Raw genomic sequence first — 14290 nt, 5'->3', positions numbered from 1 at the left:
TTCCTGTCAGCCCATGTGCTCATGTCAAAGCAAGCTTAGAAGGGTGAGGAGGAAGTGAGAGATAAAAGTCAGTAAGGCTATCACTGCAACATCTAAAGCCTGTCCAGCCTGCATGTGTGTGTGCATGCTTGCGTGTATGTGTATGTGCTTTTAATGGTCTACTAATCCCAAAAGCATTTGGCTGGCAAACTAATCCAATGCTTGTCTAGCCAAGCTCTAAAACCCACTTCTATCCCACACTGCCATCTCCCTGCCTCTCCCCTCGATCCCTGCTTCTCTCTATCAACATCTATCTCCAGATGGTATCTTGGAGGTAGGTGCGATAGAGAAAGCGGGAGAGACAGACAGACAGAGAAAGAGAGGGCGGATGACCTCAACGGAGCCTCCTCATTGGAGCGCGTGGCGCGCTAGAGAGAGAGAGAGAGGAGAGGGGGTTCATTTGTTGCCATAGTGAAAAAGTAGATTAACCACCGCGAGCACAGTGCCCTGACGGACTCGTGAGGGATGCTGTGTTTCTCTGGGAACATACACCTGTCCCGCAAGCAAAGGTAGGCTACAACTTCTCTTCTTCTCCTTTCGTGGACAGAGTCAGACATAGTGGCACGAGGACGGCGTGGATTACCTGATGAATTCTCGTTTTTCCTCCCTAAACCACACGACTTTTGGTCTCAAAGTGCGAGGAGACGCTTCCTCAAACGACCGGCTTTCACACTAATAGGCCCATTTATGAGAGGAAAGCCAACACGGAAAGAACAGCAAACCTGTCTTTTATGTGAGAAAGAAAGAGCCACATATCAGATGAATTTTTTTTATTGTTATTGTATTACCTATAAAGCACATGTTGATGAAATCATAAAATTGGGTTTTATTTTCTATAATTTATTGAATCGAGATATTTAAAAGGACTCGCAAACTTAATTTAAATTCAAAGATGCCATTACAAATGCAAAACTAGGTTTTCTTTCTAAGCTAAAGCTAAAATTAGTTAATGGCAGTATCTGTGTTAAAGCCTGTGCCCAGAGACATTTGCAGGAAAGCGCGATGTTTCTATTACATTTGCATTGATTTATTTCTAATTTTTAAATCTTTAATAATTTGATCTCCGTGGGTCTTTTAGGTGGAAGCCAGCCAAAGCAGTAGGTTAATGGCTCTTTACTCATCTGACCGCTATGAAACTTCAAATGCTATCGATCTCATCCATAGTGCCGTCGTCTCAGCCCACAGTGTCACCTCTGAAGTCTGTTTGATCAGAGAGGAGACAGACTCTCATAGTCTAGCCCATCATCTTCTTCCTACATTATGAGGCAGTGCAGCTCACGGGGCAAAGCAACCCAACCGGGGATTTTGTGTTGCCTACTTTTACTCTACAGTATCCGGATCCACTTTTTGGTTGTAGCTGGGCAATTAGAGATGCGTGGGAGTGAAGGAATTAAGAACGAAAATAGCGACACACGGAGAAAACACGTAGGCTACATGCGACATAGAAAGTTAGACAGTGGGCTCACAAAATCAGTAAGCTCCATCATCGCACTGATCAGTGTTGTACTCGTGGATTTCACTCGGTCACGTCCTCTCCATTGTGGGATGCGCGCTTTGGTGAGAGCAAAGTTGGACAGTGTAGTTTAAGTTTTAAAGAAAAAAGTGTGTGTGTGTGAAGGGGGGGGGGGGGGGGGGGGGGGGTCAACTCTTCTTTGATCTGCTGAATTACACTCAAACCTGAGTTTTTTGAGTTTTCCTCTCTAGAGTGTTACAGTATCTCAGTAACTTTAGGCATTTTGTAACTGCTTATTTTGAAGGTGAGGCTGGACTGAACATCCACTGTCACCTGTAAAGGTTGTTGGTGGCTTGTGTGTGTGTTAGGGAAGGAAGAAGCTGGAATCAATCAGTTGCCACAGAAGAAATAAAACAAATTTTTTAATGCACTGTTTTATACTTTCATACTGAGCTCACTGAACGCTGCTGTAGTAACAAGAAACATTTGATTGATTTATTCTGGTTTAATTCTGGAATAGTGAGAAGAATGTTGAATGCTCACGACAGAAATAATCAGTGTCTGTCTTTGGACATTTCAACTTTAAAACTGAACTCTGAGGACCTCAAAGGTGCTCAAACAATACTTTGTTGGGTAATTTTGCTTATTATTCATAATATTACTTAGCGCTTCTAAACCAATAGATAAGAGAACACAGAAAGAATGTCTTTGGGAGTGTCCAATAGAGTTTACTGAATGCTTTAAAAATGAATCAAAACAACACAATGTATGGAGCAGGAGAATGCCCAATGGATGGATGTTAAAATGAAACATACCTGAACAAAACTGTCATTAGCAAAATTAGTTCAGATCTTTTGGGCGTCCATGATTTGGGCTTGTTCCAGTGTATCCCAAAGATCATGGACGGATCTGGGGAGTTTTCATTGTCCTGTTCCTGATTTTTCCCTAGCGGTTTTTGCAGTTTCTCCAAGCATATTATCCTGCTTGGGGAGACTGCTGCAACATAACCAATTCTGTTTCATTCCAGCTCAGAGGAGGCTTGTTTTTGGTGGAATATAGCATTCATGCCTTGCTATGGTTACACAGGGGCATTGCTTGTGTTTTAACAGAGCTTTGCTTGTTAATCTAGGAAATTTCCCACGTTACCAAAGTGTGCTACGCCCGTCAGGTACAGTACAAACCGTTCATATTTTCAATCATCCAGGGCTTGATTTGTTCCCATTCCAGCTGGAATAGCATGGACCAGGACCACTCTGCATCAAAGCTGGGCACATGCCAGATCCACTATGTTAAAGCAAAAACAAGAAAATAGTGATCAGAGACAGTCTTAGCGGCAGTCTTACAACCATAACATAACATTTCAGGTTGTGAAAATGTTCTGTGCACATATGCACAAACCTCTTATTTGGAGGACACCCCCCCACCCCCACCACACACACACACACACACACACACACACACACACACACACACACACACACACACACACACACACACACACACACACACACACACACACACACACACACACACTTTGGCCACTGGTGGACTCCATAAAGCTAAAGGCATTCAAAAAATACTACCCTGTGATGTAAATGGATTAGCCTAACAGTTGTAGGGTATTGTCTTACATGAGAATGAAATAAAACTATAAAGCTCTGCAGATAAACCCCGACACTCGAAGGATTACTCTACCGTCTACAGTACAGCTGTACAGTATGTCTATTATTCACAGCAAGACTTTTGCGATTTGTCTTCATTTTCTCCACATCAGGTCAATGGGAGGAGAGGGCAGGGTGATGTGGTAAGATGGATGAAGTGAAGAAAAAAACATGAGAAAAAGAAAGTGAATGACCCATGGGCACGCTGTCTCAATCATAAACAGCAAAGAGATGGGGGGGGGGGGAAGAAAAGTGGAGGGAAATGGGGAAGTGGGTGTTTAAGTGCAATTGGATATAGGGAAAACTGCAGAAAAATGGTGGCTACATTTGCAAAGATGGAGAGCAGGAGGGGGCAAAGAAAGTGGGGTCTGCGGAGGATGAGATACGGGGGAGAGAGGCTGAGAAGAGGGAGGAAAAGGGGGCGGGATGAAGAAGAGGTGTTTGGAGAGAGGCTCAGGTGTGCGTGACTGGAAAACGGAGGAAGCTCGGAAGCTGCACAGCGACCAGAGGCAGCTTGACATTGGACTCCACATTATTAGCCGCGTCTTTGCTCCACGGTAGGAACTTGCACACCGGTTATCAAACGGGACCGTGCCAGTGCTGTTGGAGGGGCTCCTATAGGTAAGGCTTGAGATCCAATTTTTGCATGCACATAGCCTGTATTCTGCTCAGACTCATATTGTCGCACTTTGTTATAACCCACTGTTCTTGCAGTATTCCTGAATGGACTTGCAATTACACGTGGCTTTCTTATCCTTGAATTACACGGGTTCGCTGTAACCTAGTTAAAGAAAGCAGCCAATTGCGCTGATGTATGGGAGAAACAAGCATGCCACTGAGACAGAGGACGGCCAGAGAGGCGGTTTTCACCGGCGCGTGTTGTAGCTGTGCTCATTTCAGACCGTGTCTCTTTCATGTTTCGCACCTTTCGATCTCGTTTTCGGATCTGTGCAGATGATGGACTCTCTCCCCCCCTCCCCTCTTTCCCCCCTCTTCTTGCGGTTAACGGATGCAGCGCTGCGCCAGTCGATGTTGTTGTCTGTGGATTTGATTTCTCCTTGGAGAGACTCAGTTTGAGCAGACGCTGTACGTGCCTGTCAGCGATTAAGCACTTGCAAAGCGTCACATCATTCAATAAATTACTTTAAATTGATGGTACAGGAAGACCAACGAAACCACAAAGGATTAAAAAGGACATAAATAAATAAATAAATAAATAAATAAATAAATAAATGCACCTGGCTGAAAACTGCCGATAGTCTTACTACTAATGGAGACTGCGAGTCCCAGATAAGTGCTGTAAGGTCACATCTTGTTTTGGGGGAGTTGTGCAGGCGCCTTGTCTCATGTGGCTGCAGCGGTTTAAGTCTTTACTGACTAAGCCTTGTTGGCGTGACGATGCATGTGTGATATTTGTATCCCATTCATACCGGGAGCTTTTTGGTCATTCGTCCTCAAAGGCAGGCCTGCACTATACCTATTAGCTATAAAATGCCCATATAAGCTATGTCACTGTGGTGCACTGGAGTTATAGAGGTTTAATGCTGTTTAGTGGTTCTTTTACTTAGTGGGTGTGTTTGTGTCTCCAAGCCTTGGCGCTTTTCTTCATCACTCATCTGTGGCACTGAGATGCTTCTAGAGACAAGGCAGCAATTACAAAAATAAATCTTTAGTCTTCTTAAAACCTGCAGATGCACATTGTGTCAAAGGGTTTGTGCAGAAAAAACTAAAAAAAAGCAACAGCAACAATAATGAGCATCTCTTTAGCTGGGAATAGGAGGCTGCATGGAGAGAACCATTGTTCCAAGCCCAATCAGCAAAAGCCTTCCCTGCATAAGTGAATGTGCACACAACACAGAAAAGCAATATGACCCATTTCAGATACAGTGGGGCAAAAAAGTATTTAGTCAGCCACCGATTGTGCAAGTTCCCCCCCTTAAAATGATGACAGAGGTCAGTAATTTGCACCAGAGGTACACTTCAACTGTGAGAGACAGAATGTGAAAAAAAATCCATGAATTCACATGGTAGGATTTGTAAAGAATTTATTCGTAAATTAGGGTGGAAAATAAGTATTTGGTCACCTCAAACAAGGAAAATCTCTGGCTCTCACAGACCTGTAACGTCTTCTGTAAGAAGCTTTTCTGTCCCCCACTCGTTACCTGTATGAATGGCACCTGTTTGAACTCATCATCTGTATAAAAGACACCTGTCCACAGCCTCAAACAGTCAGACTCCAAACTCCGCCATGGCCAAGACCAAAGAGCTTTCGAAGGACACCAGGAAAAGTATTGTAGACCTGCACCAGACTGGGAAGAGTGAATCTACAATAGGCAAGCAGCTTGGTGTGAAAAAATCAACTGTGGGAGCAATCATCAGAAAATGGAAGACATACAAGACCACTGATAATCTCCCTCGATCTGGGGCTCCACGCAAGATCTCATCCCGTGGGGTCAAAATGATCATGAGAACGGTGAGCAAAGATCCCAGAACCACACGGGGGGACCTGGTGAATGACCTGCAGAGAGCTGGGACCAAAGTAACAAAGGTCACCATCAGTAACACACTACAACGGCAGGGAATCAAATCCCGCAGTGCCAGACGTGTTCCGCTGCTGAAGCCAGTGCATGTCCAGGCCCGTCTGAAGTTTGCCAGAGAGCACATGGATGATACAGCAGAGGATTGGGAGAATGTCATGTGGTCAGATGAAACCAAAGTAGAACCTTTTGGTATAAACTCAACTCGTCGTGTTTGGAGGAAGAAGAATACTGAGTTGCATCCCAAGAACACCATACCTACTGTGAAGCATGGGGGTGGAAACATCATGCTATGGGGCCGTTTTTCTGCCAAGGGGACAGGACGACTGATCCGTGTTAAGGACAGAATGAATGGGGCCATGTATCGTGAGATTTTGAGCCAAAACCTCCTTCCATCAGTGAGAACTTTGAAGATGAAACGAGGCTGGGTCTTCCAACATGACAATGATCCAAAACACACCGCCCGGGCAACAAAGGAGTGGCTCCGTAAGAAGCATTTGAAAGTCCTGGAGTGGCCTAGCCAGTCTCCAGACCTCAACCCCATAGAAAATCTGTGGCGGGAGTTGAAAGTCCGTGTTGCTCGGTGACAGCCCCAAAACATCACTGCTCTCGAGAAGATCTGCATGGAGGAATGGGCCAAAATACCAGCTACTGTGTGTGCAAACCTGGTAAAGACCTATAGTAAACGTTTGACCTCTGTTATTGCCAACAAAGGTTATGTTACAAAGTATTGAGTTGTATTTTTGTTATTGACCAAATACTTATTTTCCACCCTGATTTACGAATAAATTCTTTACAAATCCTACCATGTGGATTCATGGATTTTTTTTTTTCACATTCTGTCTCTCACAGTTGAAGTGTACCTCTGGTGCAAATTACTGACCTCTGTCATCATTTTAAGTGGGGGAACTTGCACAATCGGTGGCTGACTAAATACTTTTTTGCCCCACTGTACCAGCAAGTAATTTGAAAAAAACCCCATTATGCCAGATCATTTTGCCCGTCCGTTCCTGTTGACAGTTTATGTTTCATGTTATTATTTTATGTGGTATGTTGCAGTATAGTATTGCAGTTCCTGTTTCTCTCGGTCGTCTAAAAACACCTTGCGAGCATTGAAGTAATTCTTTATTAATATCAGGATTACGTCTGGTGAACATTTTGTTTTTCATACAAAATGATTCAAATCAAAGACTTCTGATAACATTTCAGACTTAAATGTCATGTTTACTCAAACCTTTTTATAAAGGCTGCAAACACCCCAAAAATATTCCCCTCAAAATGTTTTACAGGGGGATTTTTTGAGAGAACCTGTCAAATATTAGTTTTCTTTGACCACCAATGTACTCAGAGAAAAGGCAACAAAACATCTTTTGTGTAGATATCCATTTATCTTGACACATGTCACATGACACATGTCAAAACTTGTGTGCCGTTAAATGAGCGCGCTGGAGAAATAGGGTATGTGGGTAAACGCACATCCATTTGTATTTGGCACACTTCATTTGACATGATATGTGTCTCTCTGTGGGATCGTGTGTTGTTAATAACGGCGGTGAGCTTACTGATGTACATCTGTCTTAGGATGCTTTCTTCTTCTCCCCTCATTTAACCTGTCAGAATGTGCAGTCAGCGGAGAGCTTTTACAGTCAAACGCAAACTGCTCAGATGATGGAAAGCACAACTATAATCTGTTCTGAAAACTCCAGACATCACCCCCTCACCCCATCATTAAATGCAAACACAAACGTCTGTGCGTCATACAGGACAAGATAAAGAGGATAAATGCATTTGTCTACAAGCCATGCGTCTAAATTTAGTGTAATTCTTAACGCCCCTGTTTAATACGCAGTAAATTAAATGCTTTCTCAACACATAAAGCAGTATGCTAGGCGGGGAGGGGGAGGGAGAGTGTTTGTTACTGCCTGTGTTGTGTGTTTCTGTCTGTGTAAAAGTTGATTTGGATGGTTTTATAATGCCCGTGTGTATAGTTTGGATAGAGCTAGAGATATAAATGCCTAATGGCGTGAGCAAGATGTTTGTTTAGGGAATAAGGATTTGACTTTCTTTTCAGTTCGGCCAACAAGAGAATGATACGGGGGGAGGGACAGACAGACACAGTGTATCTGTCTGACTGAGTGTGCAATGCAGAAGCAGTGGATCGTTCAAGGGAGGGAGAGAAATGATGAAATGAACGTGGTGAAGCGGTTTTGGTGTGGGGGTAATGTGTGTCTGCTGTGCAGTGAAATTCTAGGGAGAGATTCTTCTATGAGGATTCTTCATCTTCATCTTTGTATTAACGTGTCAGTAGAAAGACAAAAGAGGAGGCCAAGAAAGAGACAGAGTTGCGTCACTGATGGAGAGGGAGCGCATGTGAGACAGAGCAGAGTTTTGTTTGATTTGTTCATTACTGGAGCAGCAGTTAGCCCTGTTGCCATCCTGACACTGTCACGTTAATTACGTACAGAGAGACTCTGTCCCCTGGTGCCTCTTTTTTTAATCGTTCATGCCTTCTTCTTCTATCCCCTACTCTGTCTCTGTCTTCCTCTACCTTCTTCAGCATACACTGTGTTTCTTCCTCCTCATTTCCTCTCCTTGCAGTGTTCCTCCATCTGCCTTTTTTGTTCGCTCGTTTTCTCTCTCTTCCTCCAAACAGCAGTCTGCTAACCGCCCGACATCCCTGCCACGACCTTGATCCTGTTTTGCATAAGCAGTGGATGCCATCCTCTGCTGAACTGTCCCAGCTCCCCTGCTGTTTACGGTCAATTAAATTTCTCAGTTGCAGTGAAGGAAAGTATTTGTGCAGCTTCGGGGTTAGGCAAATTACAAGTCTTACCCATTAATGCAGAGGGATGGCTACTTGAAAGTTTACCCAAAGGATGAAACTGATGCCCCCGCACTTGGCTGACTGTTAAACACAGGGCGCTTGGTGTACATCGCTTAGCTAGATATGTCCCATATGCTGTTTTGAATCATCCACTTAGTAGCTGACTTGCCCACGTCTTGCAAATAGGAATTCTTTACTGTTGCCTAAACTCTGCACTTCATTAAAGGAATCCTTTCTATAATTTATAATAACAAGACACATGGAGTACTCAGCGTTCTTTGCCAGAACAAAAGGAATACAAAATACCCCTGAAAGCACTGCTTTTTTGCCAGAAGGATGTATAGCAGTCTTGGTACAGTTCGAAAACAATTTAAATTGTAATGATAAAAACACAACGGGGGCTTAGTTTAGAGAGAACACCCAAAATTCACAATTAGAGTAATACCATTAAAGCAGCAAGAGAATTAGCTATAACATGCCCTCAAATTTGATTTGGAGAGAGTCGGGGGGCAGACACTTGAGAATTGACTTGTGGTATGCCATGTTAATGGTTTTACTTGGTACTCATCATTGGTTTCAAACAGTGCTGCTAATCTTCAAGGACCAAAAACATAAAAAGGAATTAAAGAGAAAAAAGGGACCTCTAATGGGTTTATGTACACTTGTTGGCATTGTGGTTGTTGTGCACTGTGTAAAACACCTCACAGCAGCTGTGAGGTGTGACACAGCTGCTGGCAAATGCAATGATCAATATTTTGATTTTATTTGCACAATTTGCATTTATATTAGCGACTAAATGATTAGACTGACAAAAAGTGAGGTAGAAAATACAACCTTAGGTGCTAATGTCCTGTTTTCTGGACTTTCCAAACAGTAGCTGAAAAAAAGCAGCAGCATCACTTAATATGATTCAAAAAATGCACTATTCAATCTGAGTTCTAGGGCGCCGAGCCAGTACTTGCATGTTCAGTGCTGTGAAAATTTGACCCCTTCCTGATTTCTCACGTTTTTGCTTATCTCACTTATATATTTCAGATCATCAACCTAATTTTTTATTAGACAAAGATAACCAGAGTAAATACAAAATACAGTAAATCATGATTCACCTGGCTCTGTGTAAAAAATAAAGTAATTGTCTCCCTATGTTAAATCGTAATTACATACCTTGAAAAGTTTAAATTCACAAGCCACACCAAGGCTTTTCCAGGCATCTGTTGGTCTGGAAAGGGTTACAAAGCCATTTCTAAGGCTGAATACTAACTTAAAATAACCATAGTGGGAGCTGTTATCCAAAATTGGAAGAAACTTGGAATAGTGGCGAGCCTTCCCAGGAGTGCCTGGATGACCAACATTACTCCCATAACTCATGCAGGAGGTCACAAAAGAACCCAGAACAACATCTAAAGAACTACAGGCCTCACTTGCTTAGGTTAAGGTCAGACTTATGGTTTAATAACAAGAAAGACATTGGATAAAATGGCATCCATGGAAGAGTTCCAAGGAGAAAACCATTGCTGACCAAGAAGAGCACAAAGGCTCGACTCACATTTATCAAATAACATCTTGAAGATCTCCAACACCTTTGTGAAAATATTCTGTGGACAGACGAGACAAAAACGGAACTTTTCTGAAGGTTTAAGTCCTTTTACATCTGGATAAAACTAAAATCATTTAATAAAAGAATACCATACCAGCTGTGAAAGACGGTGGGGGTAGTGTGATGGTCTGGGCCTGCTTTGCTGCTTCAAGATCCAGACAACAAGCCATAATTATGCTCTCTACCAGAAAACCCTGAAGAAGAATGTCTGGGTTATGTAGCAGAACATGGATCTAAAATATACGACCAAGTCCACCGTTCATTGGGTAACGCCCCCCCCCCCCCCAGACATAACAAAGATTTTTGAGTCCAGACTTAGATCAGCTTGAGATGGTTTGGCATAACCTTAAACACGCTGTTCATGCCTGCCTTAGTTTTTAGGTTTAGAGGGGAATTACTTTTTGATATGGCTGTAGGTAGCTTTGGATGGCTTATTCCTTTTAATAAATCCAATCGTATATGTTACAAAGAAATGGTGCTGTCGTAAAGCAAAGAAATGTGTCGGCAGAGCTCCTTGGCCTAACCATTGTTATTTAGTGAAGTATGGCAAGTGTGGAGTAATGTATGTGTAATGTGTTTGCCAGTAAGAAGGCTGTAAAACCGACAATGATTCAGATCTCTAGGGTGAAATAAACAGTTCGGGCAACCACTCTCATGATGTGAAGCATTCTTCACTTTAACACAGTGCTTCCTGGTACAGTGAAAAGCTGCTATTTCTGTCCTTCTTCTGTGCAGTTTTCTCACTTTGCAAAACTATCCATTTGTACCAGGTTGGACCATTTTTGTCACCGCTGTTGTACTTTTATTTAACCACAAGTTTTATGAATACATATTAAAGACCCAGGTTATTATACGTGATGCTAAATTTCTAGCTAAATGTTATGACCATAGCTTTACATAAACATGTCTGTCTATCACCGATTCCTCTGCCTTTTAATTTGACGATCCAGGAGTTATTACAGTCAGTGGGATTTAACCCGAATTTTCTTTTACATTTCCCAGGTTGCACCGCTGCACCTATACCAGCCATTGCAGTGATGGTCCCACCTTGAAATCCAGACGGAGCAAAAACGAGTCAAAAGAAAGGATCGTTCTGAGATCTTCAGTTTTCGAAAACTCCTCTGTGCCATAAGCTCATGCCATGGCCAGGAAAACAGTTTCTCGGAAAAGTAGTTCCCTGTGACGGATCCACAATACAAAGTTGAGGTCTGCTTCTTCTTAGTAACCCAAAAGGACCAAGATGATGTTTTGGCTGCTGCTAGTTCTGTCCATTTGGCTGGGTCCCAATCAAGCCGACTCTGCTCAGTCCAATGAACGGCGAGTTGTAGCACACATGCCTGGTGACATAATCATCGGAGCATTGTTCTCTGTACATCACCAGCCTCCTGCTGATAAGGTAAACTGAAGTGGTTGTGTGGTTAATACTGGTATAAATGAATCATGTGTAGCTAAATTGATTACATTTTACTTCAACTGACCTTGTGTAATTATTGCTGGATTTCAGACAAACACCATGAAATGATATAGAAATTAATACTTTTAACACAGCGACAGAAAATTTATACATTTTGTCCAATCTCCTGTACCAAAGGTTATAATGTTGCTCTGGTTCTGAGACCCAAAGAATGCTTTCAATTTGTAGAATGGGTAGCTCTCTGTGAGTCCGTCGACATTTAAGTTCCATTAGCTGCCCCGGGAACCAGAAGTCACCCACTGACATTTAAGCTTTTTCCATCTCATTAAGGATAATTGCAAACAGGAAAAATCAGAACAAGGCAGCTATGTGAATACAAAACCAATATTATTCCAACAGTGAAGCACCTGTGTATTAAAAAGCACGGTCTCTTGCATTCATATGGGTAAAAATAACCATTTATAATAATCTAAATGTCACTTCACTTTGGCTTGATTCCTATCTCCTTTGTGTTGTCTAATCAGGTGCATGAACGCAAATGTGGTGCGGTGCGAGAGCAGTATGGCATCCAAAGGGTGGAGGCCATGATGCATACACTGGACCGCATTAATGCTGACCCGCACATCCTTCCCAACATCAGCCTGGGCTGTGAGATCAGGGACTCCTGCTGGCACTCGGCTGTGGCTCTGGAGCAGAGCATCGAGTTCATACGCGACTCGCTGGTCTCCTCTGATGAGGCCGAGGAGTGGGGCGGCGGAACTTCTTGGGGAGGCGGAGGAGGGACGCTAAAGTGCTCAGACCCCTCTGCCACTCCAATGCGGGGGAAGAAACCTATTGTGGGTTTAATTGGACCTGGCTCAAGCTCAGTGGCCATCCAGGTCCAGAACCTGCTACAGCTATTCAACATACCACAGATTGCCTACTCTGCCACCAGTATGGACCTCAGCGATAAGGTGAGCTCTGTTCCTTGTAGACGAATGCTACTGAAGCTCTACAGTTGCATACAAATAAATATTATATAAGAATCAATTACAGAGAAAATCTATTACTGCCACTTTTAATTATGCGAAGTTATTCATTACTCACCGAGTTGAATGCCCTGCATGCTCCTGCAAAACACAGCTTGACGCTCCTTTTGTTTCTGTTGTTCCAGAGCCTTTACAAATACTTTATGCGGGTGGTGCCTTCAGATGCCCAGCAGGCAAGAGCTATGGTGGACATTGTCAAGAGATACAACTGGAGCTACGTGTCTGCAATACACACAGAAGGTACGGTCACCCACGCGGACTCTTATGTTTTTCTTTTGTCCTTTTCTCTCTTTTTCTCTGTGTTTGCCTCATTATACTGTGTTCTTGGCTCCTCTTTATATTTATTTGCCTGAAATACCTTCGAACGCAGCCATGTCCAAGCTGAAAGACATCTGAAATCTGTGATGCCTCAATAAAAAAATAACAAAAAACCAGAACTTTCTCATAAATTCCAGCTAAAAAGAAAAAGAGGTAAAATTGTCTTTGAAACAAGGCAAGGAGTCTTATGAGCACAAGGATGTGAAGGAAGAGGGGAGTTGCAAATACAACTGACGAGATCAGCCACGGCGTAGCAACGCTGCAGCAGAGAGCGAAGGAGAAGTGGTTATTACAGAGATGAGGTTTCGGCTTATGAAAGGAAATGCGTTAAAATGGAATTACTGTAGATGGGTTAAAGCTACCTCTATGCCAAGAAGCTGATGGAGAGTAGATCAGAAGGTGATGACTGGAGGACAAAAGGGTCGTGAGAACTAAAAATTATGCTAGAGATCGAACTCTCAAAATAAATGCCTCCATCCTCAATGGAAAACAACAAGGGAAAAGCATGTGAAAACCTGGAGGAGGATTGTGTAGTACAGACAGAGAGAGTACTTGCAGGATTTGCGTGACTCATTCATTCACTCTCTCACCCTGAAGTTATCGGTGAGTTGAGTCACTTGGTTCACTGGTGGAAGATGCTGAAGATAGTGCAACAGCTACCTGAACTGCAGGACAATGAGTACCTCTGTGCCCGTTGAGAGAACAGCTATTGAACCTGAAAGTGTACGATAAAGAGCGATAAGCACACACACAAACACATATCAAGGACTGTTGATCCGGGCCTCTGGCTTTGCCTCCAGCTGCTGCAAGAGCTTTTGAATTTAGGTGTAATGAGTCTGTGTGTGTGCGCGTAGGTGTGTGTGTTAGTGGTGTGCAATTATCTAAGAGTATACAGTGGGGCAAAAAAGTATTTAGTCAGCCACCGATTGTGCAAGTTCCCCCACTTAAAATGATGACAGAGGTCAGTAATTTGCACCAGAGGTACACTTCAACTGTGAGAGACAGAATGTGAAAAAAAAATCCATGAATTCACACGGTAGGATTTGTAAAGAATTTATTCGTAAATTAGGGTGGAAAATAAGTATTTGGTCACCTCAAACAAGGAAAATCTCTGGCTCTCACAGACCTGTAACGTCTTCTGTAAGAAGCTTTTCTGTCCCCCACTCGTTACCTGTATGAATGGCACCTGTTTGAACTCATCATCTGTATAAAAGACACCTGTCCACAGCCTCAAACAGTCAGACTCCAAACTCCGCCATGGCCAAGACCAAAGAGCTTTCGAAGGACACCAGGAAAAGTATTGTAGACCTGCACCAGACTGGGAAGAGTGAATCTACAATAGGCAAGCAGCTTGGTGTGAAAAAATCAACTGTGGGAGCAATCATCAGAAAATGGAAGACATACAAGACCACTGATAAT

At 43.0% G+C, this 14290-nt stretch overlaps 1 protein-coding gene across 2 annotated transcripts in view; it reads left to right on the top strand.

Moving 5' to 3' along the window:
• The first annotated feature begins 297 nt into the window (after positions 1–297).
• The window catches only part of grm5b (glutamate receptor, metabotropic 5b), a 92702-nt gene continuing 78709 nt past the window's right edge, over positions 298–14290 (top strand). The window contains exons 1-4 of one of the 2 annotated variants that reach the window (XM_026191512.1): positions 298–548; positions 11114–11507; positions 12050–12478; positions 12679–12793. In XM_026191512.1, the coding sequence (XP_026047297.1) occupies positions 11352–11507; positions 12050–12478; positions 12679–12793 (700 nt within the window). In that variant the 5' untranslated portion in view covers positions 298–548; positions 11114–11351. Of the gene's footprint in view, positions 549–3638; positions 3775–11113; positions 11508–12049; positions 12479–12678; positions 12794–14290 lie in introns of those variants that run through there. The other variant, XM_026191513.1, reaches the window with a different exon arrangement.

This window comes from Astatotilapia calliptera, chromosome 14 (genome assembly GCF_900246225.1).
Source record: "Astatotilapia calliptera chromosome 14, fAstCal1.2, whole genome shotgun sequence".
NCBI lineage: Eukaryota > Metazoa > Chordata > Actinopteri > Cichliformes > Cichlidae > Astatotilapia > Astatotilapia calliptera.
This window is presented reverse-complemented; position numbering and strand designations above follow the sequence as displayed.